The 17,117-nt window shown below is 35.7% G+C and overlaps 1 protein-coding gene across 1 annotated transcript; it reads right to left on the bottom strand.

Annotated features, from left to right (window-relative positions):
- Nucleotides 1–13,766: 13,766 nt before the first annotated feature.
- LOC132556165 (ADP-ribosylation factor-like protein 16) lies at nt 13,767–16,969 on the bottom strand. Its single transcript, XM_060220554.1, has 5 exons — nt 16,865–16,969; nt 15,751–15,803; nt 14,584–14,703; nt 14,192–14,307; nt 13,767–13,941 (listed from the first exon to the last, which is right to left on the bottom strand). The coding sequence occupies exons 1-5, from the start codon at nt 16,929–16,931 to the stop codon at nt 13,767–13,769; spliced, it is 531 nt and encodes a 176-aa protein (XP_060076537.1). The 5' UTR covers nt 16,932–16,969.
- Between the last annotated feature and the right edge of the window lie 148 nt (nt 16,970–17,117).

Below are 17,117 nucleotides of genomic sequence, written 5' to 3'. Positions count from 1 at the left end.
ACTGTAATTTGGACCTTTTATCATATTCAAGAATGATACCATTTCTGCCATGTGGAAATCTTGTCATCTCTAATCCTTTCAACAGGGAGTTGTATTAAACCAGATTTACCAGTGAAATATTACAAAAACAATGACACCAGGAGTTCCATCACGTTATACTCAGAAAACATGTATTATTGTGGGTAAAATCAGGATTTTCTTATATCTCTAATGGAAACTGCAGTTTATTCTTTCCTAGCATTGCTGCACACTTCTATGTAACATATATTACTGTACATACAAGCGTGTAAAAGTACATGTGTTAAACATACTACGTGTAAAATGCAAAAAACATACATGTGTAAAATGCACATTTGTATATGTAAAAGGCACATGTTTGAAAAATACATGTGTATGTATAAAAGGTACATGGGTAAAACACATGTAAAACATGCATGTATGTTTCCAGTATATACTGCTTTTCTCTGCTAGTAGCTGCTCTGATCTTGAACCAACTTTATGACAAGTCTCATCTAAGCTGGTTGATGCATGTTGAACTGCCTTAGGAAGTGTGATTCAGAAAAAGGAACTTTCCAGTTTTTTTTAGTGATGGTTGTGAGCTATGTTGTTTTATGGTGTAGGAATGTTTTAGAAAAAAAATCATTTGTAAATTAATTACATTTTGTTTTGTATTGAATTGTTTTAAAATATGATGAAGGTTTGTGAAATGTACTTAATATTATTAACAAGTAGTTTTAGTCAAAGGTTTTGTTTGGTGTTTTATTAATATATTAATGAAAATATTTTCTTGTGATGAGCTGTTGAAAATCAAACAGGAGTATTGATGAAAATGTATCTCGCTGTTAATAATGTTTATACCACCAGGTATGTAGAGTAATTTGTTACATACTATATGTAGGTGTTAACCACCGAATTATCCTTTCCATGGCTTTGGTATGTTAAGATACCTTGTGGGGTTCTTTTTGTGATTGTGGGAAACATTCTTTAATTTATATAATTACCCAGTTGAAGGATTTTGTTATGTATGAAATGACATTAAATGGAATATTGGTGAATACTTAATGTGCACTTTTATGTAAATCAGTATTTGGATGAGTTTTGATATATCTGTTACAACTCATTACTGCACAATACCTAGATATCAGTCTTGTGTATATAGATAATTGTAGAACATCAGGTAAAGACAGCGTCAAATCAAACATCTGTACTATACTATGTAAATGTTCATCTACACAAAATTAATTTGATAAACCATGCAACTTGATGTAATTTCCTTCTCATTAAAATAAATTTTCTGTGTCTACTGGTGAAAAGTGTAAAACCATTGTGAACTGGTGTGGCCAAAGATATCAAATCTGAACTGGTGTGGCTCAAGGTATAAATTCTGTACTGATATGGCCCAAGGTATTGAATATGAACTGGTGTGGCCCAAGGTATTAATTCTGTACTGGTCCATAACTCTGTACTGGTCTAACCAAGAGATCATGCCATTCTGTACTGGTCTGGACAAAGGAATTATGCCATTCTGTATTGGTCTGGACCAGGAGCCTATGCCATTCTGTACTGGTCTGGACCAATGAAATATGCCATTCTGTACTGGTCTGGACCAAGTTATTATGCCATTCTGTACTGGTCTGGACCAGGGACCTATGCCATTCTGTACTGGTCTGAACCAGGGAATTATGCCGTTCTGTACTGGTATGGACCAAGATATTATGCCATTCTGTATTGGTCTGGACCAAGGTATTATGCCATTCTGTATTGGTCTGGACCACTGTATTATGCCATTCTGTACTGGTCTGGACCACAGTACTATGCCATTCTGTACTGGTCTGGACCAAGGTATTATGACATTCTGTACTGGACTGGCCCACGGTATTATGCCATTCTGTATTGGTCTGGACCAGGAAACTATGCCATTCTGTACTGGTCTAACCAAGAGATTATGCCATTCTGTACTGGTCTGGACCACAGTATTATGCCATTCTGTATTGGTCTGGACCAGGGAACTATGCCATTCTGTACTGGTCTGGACTAGCGAACTATGCCATTCTGTACTGGTCTGGACCAGGGAACTATGCCATTCTGTACTGGTCTGGACCAGGGAACTATGCCATTCTGTACTGGTCTGGACCAGGGTATTATGCCATTCTGTACTGGTCTGTACTTAGGAGTTTTATTATTCTGTACTGGTCGGGTCTGGAAAAGGTGTAATATCTTTTTGTACTAGTTTTGAACTGCAATTTAGAAACTTTAATTCCAATTTTGAACTTGTTCTTGTATTTTTTTTCCTTTGTGATTCTAACAGACCATGGAATCGGTAACAAACCAATAATCATGTTTTTGTCAACAATCATAGACATTTCACCAACAACATCCAGCTATGCTTTATATGATACTTTAGTCCTGTTACTCTGCAGTGCCACTGACTACAGACATAGCAACCATCACCTGTGACCCGACAGGCCAGGATAATCATAACTTTATCATATTGCTGGGCATGTAGCCAGCATTTACAGTGTACTAGCTGGCTGTATATTCTTATATTATTAATGAAAATCTACCTCAAATCTAACAAATACAAAATTGGGTGATCAATTGATGTTTGGAATTAATTAATATATTTGAAAAATGATTATGATTGTAGGCCTGTGACTGTGAACAGTTTGCCAACAAAATTATAACACTGTTCTCAAACATGAAATACAATAATGTGCTAATCTTTGAATTGTGTGACATCCTGTTCAGATTTCTAATGCTAGAAACAGAAGGCAGTTTAGTACAGAAATTTAGTATAGTATGGTAATGTAACCATTGTTGTTCATTTTCACTTCAGTTTACCAACACCTGATTGACTGACATTAACATTGTATACAACACAGATTTGGACTTGAATTTAGATAGGCACACTCTCAATATATGGTAGTCATGTGGACTGTAATGCACAAACCTAGTGAATGGTTGTTATGTTGATTGTAAGGTACACACCCGGTGTAGGTAGCTGTGTCTACTGTGTGGCACAAGGCCCCAGTGTACGGTAGCTGTGTCTACTGTGTGGCACAAGGCCCCAGTGTACGGTAGCTGTGTCTACTGTGTGGCACAAGGCCCCAGTGTACGGTAGCTGTGTCTAATGTGTGGCACAAGGCCCCAGTGTACGGTAGCTGTGTCTACTGTGTGGCACAAGGCCCCTGTGTACAGTAGCTGTGTCTACTGTGTGGCACAAGGCCCCAGTGTATGGTAGCTGCATCTACTATGTGGCACAAGGCCCCAGTGTATGGTAGCTGTGTCTACTGTGTGGCACAAGGCCCCAGTGTATGGTAGCTGTGTACTGTGTGGCACAAGGCCCCAGTGTATGGTAGCTGTGTCTACTGTGTGGCACACATCCAGTCACTATAGCTGTGTCGACTGTAAGGCACACATCCAGTCACTATAGCTGTGTCGACTGTAAGGCACACATCCAGTCACTATAGCTGTGTTGACACACATCCAGTCACTAGCTGTGTTGACTGTAAGGCACACATCCAGTCACTATAGCTGTGTCGACTGTAAGGCACACATCCAGTCACTATAGCTATGGTAACTATAAGGCACACATCCAGTCACTATAGCTGTGTCGACTGTAAGGCACACATCCAGTCACTATAGCTATGGTAACTATAAGGCACACATCCAGTCACTATAGCTATGGTAACTATAAGGCACACATCCAGTCACTAAAGCTGTGTCGACTGTAAGGCACACATCCAGTCACTATAGCTGTGTCGACTGTAAGGCACACATCCAGTCACTATAGCTGTGTCGACTGTAAGGCACACATCCAGTCACTATAGCTATGGTAACTATAAGGCACACATCCAGTCACTATAGCTATGGTAACTATAAGGCACACATCCAGTCACTAAAGCTGTGTCGACTGTAAGGCACACATCCAGTCACTATAGCTGTGTTGACTGTAAGGCACACATCCAGTCACTATAGCTGTGTCGACTGTAAGGCACACATCCAGTCACTATAGCTATGGTAACTATAAGGCACACATCCTGTCACTAAAGCTGTGTCGACTGTAAGGCACACATCCAGTCACTATAGCTATGGTAACTATAAGGCACACATCCAGTCACTATAGCTATGGTAACTATAAGGCACACATCCAGTCACTATAGCTATGGTAACTATAAGGCACACATCCAGTCACTATAGCTGTGTCGACTGTAAGGCACACATCCAGTCACTATAGCTGTGTCGACTGTAAGGCACACATCCAGTCACTATAGCTGTGTCGACTGTAAGGCACACATCCAGTCACTATAGCTATGGTAACTATAAGGCACACATCCAGTCACTAAAGCTGTGTCGACTGTAAGGCACACATCCAGTCACTATAGCTATGGTAACTATAAGGCACACATCCAGTCACTATAGCTGTGTCGACTGTAAGGCACACATCCAGTCACTAAAGCTGTGTCGACTGTAAGGCACACATCCAGTCACTATAGCTGTGTCGACTGTAAGGCACACATCCAGTCACTATAGCTGTGTCGACTGTAAGGCACACATCCAGTCACTATAGCTGTGTCGACTTGAAGGCATACACTTATGGTAGCTGCATGGGTTGTAAGACACAAGTGTACACTTGTTATTTTGTGTAAGGCACACCCAGTGTATGGTTGTTGTGTCGATGTTAGACACACACCTGGCACACCCAGTGTATGGTTGTTGTGTCGATGTTAGACACACACCTGGCACACCCAGTGTATGGTTGTTGTGTCGATGTTAGACACACACCTGGCACACCCAGTGTATGGTTGTTGTGTCGATGTTAGACACACACCTGGCACACCCAGTGTATGGTTGTTGTGTCGATGTTAGACACACACCTGGCACACCCAGTGTATGGTTGTTGTGTCGATGTTAGACACACACCTGGCACACCCAGTGTATGGTTGTTGTGTCGATGTTAGACCCACACCTGGCACACCCAGTGTATGGTTGTTGTGTCGATGTTAGACACACACCTGGCACACCCAGTGTATGGTTGTTGTGTCGATGTTAGACACACACCTGGCACACCCAGTGTATGGTTGTTGTGTCGATGTTAGACACACACCTGGCACACCCAGTGTATGGTTGTTGTGTCGATGTTAGACACACACCTGGCACACCCAGTGTATGGTTGTTGTGTCAATGTTAGACACACACCTGGCTTGGAACTTTATTTTATTATGGCTCTGTACAGTAGATATCAAACTTGATGGAATATTGTTTTGATTTTTTACTTTTAATAGCCTAAGAAATTATTTACACACCTGATTGTCATTACTTACTATATAATTGGATTAAGATCATTTACATACCTGTATGTATCTTTGATTTATGTAGATGTACAACATACCAAGAATTAAAAGTTTAATGATTCAAAGAGTCTGTTGTTGACAAACATTTTCATGTAGGACAAATGTTAATGATGAGGGATTGACACTTGTCTACACTCATCTTTAACACTGACCTACATCTGTCAAAATCACCCACAACTGTCTACGATAAAAAAAAAATTGCAGTGACCTACACATGTCAACAGTAGTGACCCAACCTGACTACAAAGTCAATGATATTGAAGGAAGGGGAACCAAGTTTGTATGAATATTGGTTCTGGACCCCCAGGGGCAGGTAGGATGAGGCCCTTTTTTTTGGGTGGGTGGGGCCCAAAAGGGTTAATACTTTATATTCTTGGGTGGGTGGGGCCCAAAAGGGTTAATACTTTAAATTCTTACTCTCCTTGTAGGAATTAATGGATATTACCCAATTTCATCTGAAGCATTCTTTGGTAAAGGGGAATCAATCTTATATAGATGTAAGGTCTTGGTCCCTGGGGCCCCGAAAGGCAAGTGAGCTTATGCTATGGCACAGCATCTGGCCTCCATGCATCCATCGTCCATCCATCCATCCATCTATCCAATGTCAATTTTTCCATTGAAACAACTTCATCTCAATAACCAGCTGACTGAATGTCATGATGTTTGGCTGGTAAGTTATTGGTATGAAGTCCAAAAAAGCTTACAAAAAGAAATGACCTTGACCCATATTCAAGGTGGAAGGGGTCAAATTTTTTCCAACCTATTCACAACCAACCAAAAAAAACACAATCTTGATGTTTTGATGATAGATTCCCAAGATGAAGCTCGACATGGGTTGCGAAAAGAAAGGACTTTGATCCTTATTCAAGGTCACGAGGGTCAAATTTGTTAAATCCTTAAAAAAGACTTTGTCTTACCAAAATATGCAGAATGATGTTTGGGTGATTGGTTTGAAGGACGAAACCCAACAAAGTTTGCAAAAAGAAATGACCTTGAACCTTATTCAAGATTACAGGAGTAAAATTTGTTAAAGAAAACATTTAAACAACTTCTTTTGACCAACCAAAAAATGTAGAAGCATGGTATTTGGGTGATAGATTCCCAAGATGAAGCCTGACAAAGTTTGCGAAAAGAAATGACTATGATTCTTATTTAAGGTCACTAGGGTCAAATTTGTTAAAAACCTTTAAATATTTTCTTCTGACTAACCTAAAGAAGCAGAAGCATGATATTTAGCTGACTGATTAATAGTATAAAGCCTAACATAGTTTGAAAAAGACATGAGTTGACTTTAATTCAAGCTCACTGGATTTGTAAAAAAAACCCATTAAAACTACTTCTTCTGACCAACCAAAAGACACAGAAGCATGGTATTTAGATTATAGATTCCTAGGGTGGGGCTTGATAACATGTGAAAAGAAATTAAATTGACTCATATTAAAGGTCACAGGGATTGAATTTGTTGAAACCTATAGGACTTCTTCTGGAATACCAAAAGTCAGAGAAGCTGGATATTTGGTGATCAGAAGCAATTTAAAGTCATGAAATTTTCAGTGAAACTAGAACACTGACAGGTCAACAAGCACTATGTGGTGGGAAATCTCACCTCCACCCTTAGACACACCTACCCCAGACTGACAGATTACTGGCAAGACATTAAGAACACTCTGCTACGAAAGTCTAGTGAAGAAAGACTGTTACGATATAAAAAGGAGGCTCATGGGTCTTTATGGTTATCTGAGGTCTTCAGGTCTGTGGACAGTTTTAGAACTTGTCCATCAGTCCCAGCATTACGGCAGACAGAATTGAACTGATAAATGCATACTTACAAACTTTTTATTATTTCTAAGTTTGAAGGCTTTATTTTCAATTAAACAGAACTGATAACACTGTCTGTTGTTGTAGTTTAGCATATTTGATGCCTGTGACCTTGAATGAAGGTAAAGGTTATTCAAATATGATAGCCTTTCATCCCAGCATGCTACTGGCCTAATACAATGACCATGGGCCTTTGGTTATAGAGAAGAAGTTGAAAATATAAATTATTTAGGATGTTTGCTGGATGCTGGACAAAAGGTAATTGCTATAGGTCACTTGAGACTTTGACTTTATCTAAAAACAACATAATAAAAAATACATTCAACAATCTGATTTTTCTTATTACAATAACAGTGACCTTGACCTTAGAACTTGGGATATAAAAAGCAATATCCCAAGCAAACACTTTTGGTAAGGAAGCATTGTATTAAGTTTGAGTAAGATTGGCTACAGCAAACTGGAGCTTTCCACAAAATGGATTTTCCATTACAGCAACAACCTTAACCCTTGACTTCTGATAAGAGCAGCAGTTTGGATAGCACTGAACATAATGTTATCAAATACAAAATAATTCACAAATCGATCATATACCTGGTATGTGTTCAAAATATATGTTACATATGTATTGTGTAAAACTGACCACCATGAAACATGAGATTTGATAAACTAAATAGACATCTCCTCAGAGTGATAAACTACATTTGACAAACTATTCGTGACATTTTGTCAATATTGACATCTTAAATCAATACATCAGTAGTTGCTTACTATGTGAATCCATATGAACCACACAAATAGAACCAGGCTACTTCAGATCTATTGGCGACATGCTTCCAGAAAAGTTAGCTATGAATTATCATTATGTACAAGCAAATGCTAGTGGTAGGGCCAGGTGAAAGAAGATTTAAAAAACTGTTTGATGATTTACATATAATTTAATCAAGAATATCACAGAATTCAGTTCCAACCAGTGTTTAACACACAATGAAAGAACGTGATTACAAGTCAATGTTTACATACAGAATTCACCTTGAAGAAGTTAACAGAAACCAAATCATTTCACCACAAGTACACTCAAATTACTAATGTTACACAAGTAAGTCAGATTTTGTCCTTATGAACAAAAACATTTTGGCAAGTGTTTGGCAAACAATTGATTATGACTACATCATCAATACATCCTAAGATTCCTCAATATTTCCACAGTTATTGAGTTGGATCTGAAATATTCATATTTTCTCTTCATTATAAATATACAAAGCTACCGAAATTAAGATACGATTCCTGAGACAAACAAAATGTTAAAATAAGCCAGGTGATAACATCTTACCAGTTAGATTTACAAAAACACTGTTTAAAATTTTAAGAATAAAATAGTTTAAATCAATTGAAAACTATTCAGAGTTAATAGGACTGATCAGGATTCAGTTTTAATACTTGATAAACAAGGCTTTTTCTTTACATTGAAAATCTATTTAAATGAGGGAAACAATCAAATTACGTCTGTTCTCAATTTAGAGACCATGCTATCATAAAAGATGCGTCTATCCTAAAACAGACTTGTGCAGACTGATAACAAGATCAAAAACTAGGCTGAATAAAAGGTTTTAAAATGATAATTTTTTTCTTATTTACAAAGATCTATTAATAGAACAAGACAATTTCATCATAAACCAAGATTATAAGATCATCATCAGCTGATGATATTATTTCAATAACACATTATATAACTACCAGGCTGTTACAACCAATGTGCATCCTAGTGGCTAATAATGGCATCACAATACAAAATTAGATTTCAAAAAATATTATGCACAATTTTTATATAAAAATTAAACCACTGAGTGTAATAGTTTTTTCATTAAAAATATAATTATTGGTAAAAATAATAATTCATAGTGTACATCACAACATCACATTCATACCAGTTTGATATGTATCTTTCTATCTCAAGCACACTTCAAAAACATGACAACACTCAGTAATGATCAATGGCATGGGAAAAAGAGAACTGATTTATTACATACAAGTCACAACTTTACATACATAGTTCCTTCATTAAGGAAACGTACAACTGGCCTTTTCATGAAAAGTCTTCACACATACACTTCTGAAACAACATGTTGCCCGAACAGGAGAACATCACATTTTCAATTAAAATTGATTTTGTATGAAGTACTTAATATACGAAATGTTTATTGTAATGGTTATCAATAACCATTGAACCGAGAAACAAACATACAGTTTTTATTTCATTAAATTTACAAAGACAACATTTCTGAAAGATTTCTTATCACCACAGTTTGAAATTATGTGAGATGGTCACTATAGATACCAGTAGTTTACACAGTGCCACTAAACAATAAATAAAGGATCTTACATGTCTGTAGATTTATAATGGTAAATGAATCAATCAGCTGAATGTCAATGAGTCTTATCTTCATTTATATATGACATTAATAACTTTTTTAATAAAATATAATAAGTAAAAAATAATGAAGATTAGACGTGTCATTAATGACTTACACAACTGCAAAGACACACACTGAAAGACTAGATTTCTTGTGTAATAAATCAGTATGCTTCTGACATGAACTGTTCCAGAGGGGACCGATTCTGTGTTTTCATTAACACTGATACAATAAAACTGATTCCAACTTAAATTACACAATAATCATCAACTGGTGGATTAGGAAGTCCAGACCTAGATATAATAAGATATTGGCCACAATATTTGACCTACAGACCTACAATAAGACGCTTATTTGAACAGTAAGTCCTGAATTAGATATAATGAGATCCTTATTTGAACAATAAGTCAGACCTAGACTTAATAAGATACTTATTTGAACAGTAAATCCAGAATAAGACACAACAAGATACTTATTTGAACAGTAAGTCTGGACTTATCTACAAAGAGATACTTATTTGAACACAAATTTACTGTAAAGGGGACAGACCATGTAGACTGAACTTTCAGCAGGTCATGCTAAAAGTGATGTATATGGACCTTATTTGCAAGTTCCCGTACTGTAAAGCTAAACCACCAGCCCAAAAGGCCTGTAAAGTTCACCTTAATATTCAATTATTTCTAGAGACAGACCTTATCAATGAAATGATAATATCAATATAGACCTTGCACCATACTGGAAACTTTTTCCTCTAACAGTTAATTAGTTCAACTTATTGAGCAAGGAGGAATTTTTCATGTGATATCAAAAATATTATTTAAAGCTTGTGTGAAGTCTTCAGTGTGTTTGTTGTTCTTAATTCAAATAATCAATACGAGTGTTTCAGGAATGAAAGGAATTTTTTTTACATCTAAGCAGCCAGCAACAAACTCAGCAAAAATATATTTTAATCCTTTAGAAATAACATATATTACACATCACAAGGTATTCCAACATGTGTAAAATCAACAATATATAGAAATTACACAGGGACATATCTTACAACCATCAAGTTCAATGACTTAGGTGTGAATTCTCATCACAAATCAAATATCACTTTGTTTCCACATTTATAACATATATTGGGTAAAATTGCATGGTTTATTATGCTGCAACTTTTGAAATATTTTGGGGTAGAATTAGTATCAATTTCATTTAAGGCTGCTGCTTTTTCTTCCAGAATGCAAATAAACAACTGTAATTTAGAAAGTGAGTCCAGGTATCATTAGAAGAAATTTGCAGCCCTTCAACCCATTACTAATCATGAACTTCAGGGTTAATCTAGCCAAACATCAGGAGTCTTGGCATCATAGTTATCCAGAGGAGTCATTCAAACATTTGACACACTTGACCCTTGTGATTACAAAAGCAGGTCAAGGTTATTTCTTTCAATAATTTGACAGCCATTTATCCTAACATGCTACTGGCAAAACATCACCGTAGGCTTTGTGTTTTTTCTTAAGAATCAGTTTAAAGGTAAAAGATGATGCCAAACAGATGGAAGGACAGAGGAGGCAGGTAATGCATGCTACACCATGACATGAGCTCGTCTATTTTCCATCAGACAGGCGAGTGAAAAAAATACAAATGACAAGTAAAGATAGTTAAACCTTAAGAGCACAAAGAGTTACCAGGTAAAAAATGTACACAGTCATGTGATATTGTCCAATATGTATTAACCATGTTCAACTTTTCAGTGGAATGAACACAATGGAATTATATAGAATTGAAATACATGTATTTTGATAAATACTTCATAGTTTTTCAAACCCAGCTCTGATAATTCTGCTAATAAGTAATCTAACAACACAACAAAATAAATCCTGAAGTCAATTGAAATCAAAATGTTACATTCAAAGACATTCTTCAACACAAACACCTAGATGTACATCAAACTTACAAACCAATATTAATCAATGACCATTTAAACAATGGTTATGATATCCTCAAACCAAAATATACCTACATTTGGACAAATAAGTTTGTCAAGTAAAATGTATTATCATTTGCACCAGTTCAAGTGTGAATAACCTATTCAAGTCGCTGACACATGTGAATGCATCAACTTTTACATAGATAACAGTGAACCTATCAAAGTCTACTATGATAAGAGTGAATCTATCACTGTTTACCAAGGTAACAGTGAATCTTGTTTACCAAGGTAAGAGTGAATCTATTACTGTTTACCAAGGTAAGAGAGAATCTATTACTGTTTACCAAGGTAAGAGTGAATCGATCACTGTTTACCAAGGTAAGAGTGAATCTATCACTGTTTACCAAGGTAAGAGTGAATCTATCACTGGTTACCAAGGTAAGAGTGAATCTATCACTGTTTACCAAGGTAACAGTGAATCTTGTTTACCAAGGTAAGAGTGAATCTATCACTGTTTACCAAGGTAAGAGTGAATCTATCACTGTTTACCAAGGTAAGAGTGAATCTATCACTGTTTACCAAGGTAAGAGTGAATCTATTACTGTTTACCAAGGTAAGAGTGAATCTATTACTGTTTACCAAGGTAAGAGTGAATCTATTACTGTTTACCAAGGTAACAGTGAATCTTTTTTACCAAAGTAAGAGAGAATCTATTACTGTTTACCAAGGTAAGAGTGAATCTATTACTGTTTACCAAGGTAAGAGAGAATCTATCACTGTTTACCAAGGTAACAGTGAATCTATCAGTGTTTACCAAGGTAAGAGTGAATCTATCAGTGTTTACCAAGGTAACAGTGAATCTATCAGTGTTTACCAAGGTAAGAGTGAATCTATCAGTGTTTACCAAGGTAAGAGAGAATCTATTACTGTTTATCAAGGTAAGAGTGAATCTATCACTGTTTACCAAGGTAACAGTGAATCTATCAGTGTTTACCAAGGTAAGAGTGAATCTATCACTGTTTACCAAGGTAACAGTGAATCTATCAGTGTTTACCAAGGTAACAGTGAATCTATCACTGTTTACCAAGGTAAGAGTGAATCGATCACTGGTTACCTAGGTAAGAGTGAATCTATTACTGTTTACCAAGGTAAGAGAGAATCTATTACTGTTTATCAAGGTAAGAGTGAATCTATTACTGTTTACCAAGGTAAGAGAGAATCTATTACTGTTTACCAAGGTAAGAGAGAATCTATTACTGTTTACCAAGGTAAGAGTGAATCTATTACTGTTTACCAAGGTAAGAGTGAATCTATCACTGTTTACCAAGGTAAGAGAGAATCTATTACTGTTTACCAAGGTAAGAGTGAATCTATTACTGTTTACCAAGGTAAGAGTGAATCTATTACTGTTTACCAAGGTAAGAGTGAATCTATCACTGTTTACCAAGGTAAGAGTGAATCTATCACTGTTTACCAAGGAAAGAGTGAATCTGTCACTGTTTACCAAGGTAAGAGTGAATCTTTCAGTGTTTACTAAGGTAAGAGTGAATCTATCACTGTTTACCAAGATAAGCGGGAATCTATCACTGTTCACCAAGGTAAGATTGAACCCATGGGTATCCAAGTTTACCAAATAAGAGTGAACTTTGGTAAAAGTGATTTATGACAGTTTACAAATATATATATGATCCTAGTTCACTAACTGATGAGTGGTTGTATCCAAGTTCACTAATGCAAAAATAAACCTTTCTAAGTTCATCAAGTGCACATACCCAAAGACAAAGTGCCAGAGAACCAACCATATTTCACTTATGTCAGCTAGTACTTGTTAATTAGGACATTTGTCATACAAGTATTTAAAATTACCAAATAAAAAAAAGATTAGGTCATTTCTGAAAACTGATTGAATGTGTGTTAAAGATTTAAAAAATAAACTGATTTCCTGCTCTGCTTGTGTCAAGTTTGACAAATGCTATGGCTATGACAGGAAAACAGTGCCTTACTGTTTGTAGATATTTAGTAATTAGTATTATCTTCTTTGAACCCAAACACATTTAGTAAAATCTAATAAAATGTTTTAAAGTTAAGTTGAATTCCCAAATCCAAAATCTATGAATATTTGATTGTAAACTAAAACAAAAGAAATTTTAACAAAAAATCTGTTGATATCTATCTTTTACACAGAACTTAGTACTGGAGTGAGACATTAGTATCAACCATATATTACATTATCTCAATACAAATTAATCAACAATCTAAAATGAGAGAACATCAGCTGACATCTCCTCTAGTGTCATGTGATAACCAGTTCAGCACTTCACCGAGTCCCTGACCTGTGTGAGCACTCACTTCCATCACCTTCACCTGCAGTTTTGTACGTTGTAATACATCATCCATGCGGAAAAGAGATTCAAATTCAAATCTGCTCATGCAGGTTGGCAGATCGCTGAAGAAGACATTGATAAATTAAACATCAGGCTTGTAAAAAAATATACAGTTGACAAAGTATAGCAAAATGTGAAATTTTGTATTATATGAATAACGTTTCACCAATTTCATTCACAACACCTTCTACATCTGTTTAATTATCATAAATTCTAAAACATATTTGGGGAAACAATTTGAGATGACAGGTATTACATGTTAACTTCACCAGATTGGTGCAAATTTCTAGGTTTACCACAGTTATTACTTACATCTTGTTAAGTAGTATGAGAACTTTATCAGCAACAAGTGCCTGGTCACTGAGAGTGGTAAGAAGCAGGATACATCCTGCAGCCACTTGTAATCGGTTAGACATGTCAATCATAAACTGAAAGTCGATTAAAAATCAATGAACAGTTTTATGATGTAAATATCAGTAACATGATCTGAAATCTCAAAATCAAATTTCAAATAATTCTGAATTTCTCAAATCATTACCCTCAATGAAACAGACATAACATCTTAAAAATTAACAGTTATCATCATGTCAAAATCCAGAAATTATTTTGTATTCCATTTACAGTGTACACAAATAAACAGGAATGATATTGATGTCTATTCACTATTACTAACCAGTAATATACTGTTATGAGTTGGTACTTACCATTAGAGTGGAACTGTCCTTTATATACTTGGGCCATATTGGACTCATGACTCCACCCACCTCTCTTATAACCACTTCCTGTTTCTTGGTCACCATCACATTCACCAAAATGGTCCCAACCTTTATGAATAAACTTCAATTCATGAAGATCTATCACATGTTTACCACAATTCATCTGAATTTGTTTCTGATAGTACTTCATTTTAGATTTCAAAGAACAGAGGGGAAACTGTGAGCTAGAAATGGTACTTCACTTTCTACCTTGAAGCATTCTGTCAGGGTGGACTTTCACTGTCAGAAAAAGGCACTGTACAGACAATGAGCATGAGAAACAGTAAGTAAACCATAATGAAAAGTCAGTGACCTAATTTTTGTTCCTGAATATGGTGCAAAGGGAAACAAATTCACAAATCTATTATGTATGATTAATCAATTTTTCATGTATATCATTTTTAATAATGTCTTCTAAACCAATTATGACTGAATATCATAAAATATCTTTTATATCAATATTACCTTTTATACTTGGAATCAATCTATGAATATATCATTAGGAGTAGTCTGAATTCTGTCTCTTTTATCAAACTCCAGCTACTTAAATGGTAATACAGGGCTCTTGATCTGCCAGATTTGCAGCTGATATTCGGCCCCATTCCCAATGCAAAATAGTATCTTTTTTTCCCAATTTAGACCCGAAGTTTTCCCAATTCTAAGGAAAACACCATTACTTTTCCCGATTCTAAGGGCTGCAGGCCCCAGTCCCAAAATGGGGTGTGAGAGCCCTGTAATACATGTATGACCTCTGAACCATTAATTAGGTGTGCACATTCAGATCTCACACATTTCACATTTCTTATTTTAGTTTTCACTCAGACATGCAAAGTATGTTACAAAAGGTCAAAATGGGAGGGACTGCCTTGTCAAACTCAATCATGCTATACAGTGGAAATATAAGTGCCTGGGAGCAGCTTAGTTTGTGTAAAATGTCATGGAAATTCTATTTCATCATCAATCCTGTCTTTTAATGACCATGGTTTATGATTGATTCTAATTACATATGTTTATGTACTTTTAAGTATGTATATAACATGTACATAAACAATGTTGTAGTGTGTTGTTTCACAAAGAAACTATAAACCATATACCAGAAGATATTTATCAACTTACTGTGGGTATAGTTGTAGGAGGCACTCCAGGAGGGTCTTGGTCCTTAATATTAACTTAAAAGTATGTTAAGGAAAAGCAAAGACAGTTGTGTTCATCAGGGATTTGCGTTTTGGGGTTTATCAACACCATTATCCTTCTACAAGGAGTATAAACTTGCCCCCATTCTATATATTAACCCTTTCCTAAATCCACCAATTTCCGTGTCTGATTACATCACTTAATTAAAGAGATGCTTATACAGGCATTACCCTCGGTATATAAAAACATCATTTAAATAGGAATGAAATTTTGATGAAAATAAAAATCAAAATACATACATGGTGCAAAAGAAGTGGATATCTGTGTTTATGTGTGCATCATTTCTAAAGGGTTAGATTCAAGTTTTTATTGTTTGAGCCTTTTTATTGTCAATTGAACCATATTTTTTGGTAAACTTCTCTTTTATTACACAAACTATCTAAATAAATTTTGTTTTGTATCTCTCGGCCTACAACTCGCTAGTTGAATAATATCGGAAATGAGTCGCCAAAAGCGATAATTTATAAAGCATCATTTTTTCAATATAAAACATGAAAGTTTAGACATCTGTAGCCAAAAAATTGCGAGGTGTGGTCTATAATTCTTGGTAGATTTTTATTCACATGACAGACGACAATGACACATTGGCATCTGAAGATGAATTAATAGGTTATTTCATCCTATCTAGGAGGATATTTGACGTGTAACATGTGTATAAAGAAAAAAAATCTGTTAACGAAATATATACTCATAATATTTCATAGTGAAGAGGTTAAATCACATCTTTTATTCTGTATGTAAGCGTGGCATGTCACAGCAATAAAAAATTATCAGGGTGCAAAATCACTTGAGGCCAATAGTTTATGGGATACGACTCTACAAAATAGCAGTTTCGAAATACATCCCGGTCCGGAACCGATGTCCAGACGATATATAACATAGAAAATAAGGGTATCAACATAAAAGAAAAGAGATTTTGTTAGTTTTTATAACATACCAATTCAAAGTCTGAATCTGAAAAAATAACAATGTGTCAGTAGATTAGAGCATATTCGTCAAAACTAGTGACATCGCAAAGACTAACAGTAAAGGATACGAAAGGTATTTAGTCTTTTCAGGAACAGAGTTTTCCCAGCACCTTGTGGCCCTAAAATGAGACACATCCTGGAAACTTTTCAGATGAGAAAAACACGTTGTTATCTGTCAGCAGTCATATCGGAGGTGGGTTTCTTTCTGTCAGCAAATGAAAGCTGTTCCTACCGGAATGTTTTCTTCGCGACGCTAGCCACTTATATCGGTAGAAATAATAATTTTGTTTCGTTCGTGTTACGTATCATACTCATTCATAC

The sequence above is a fragment of the Ylistrum balloti genome, unplaced genomic scaffold (assembly GCF_031769215.1).
Source record: "Ylistrum balloti isolate Yb309-2 unplaced genomic scaffold, AGI_CSIRO_Ybal_v1 Utg370552, whole genome shotgun sequence".
Taxonomy (NCBI): Eukaryota; Metazoa; Mollusca; class Bivalvia; order Pectinida; family Pectinidae; genus Ylistrum; species Ylistrum balloti.
The sequence above is the reverse complement of the archived record's forward strand: the minus strand, read 5'-3'. Positions and strand labels throughout refer to the sequence as shown.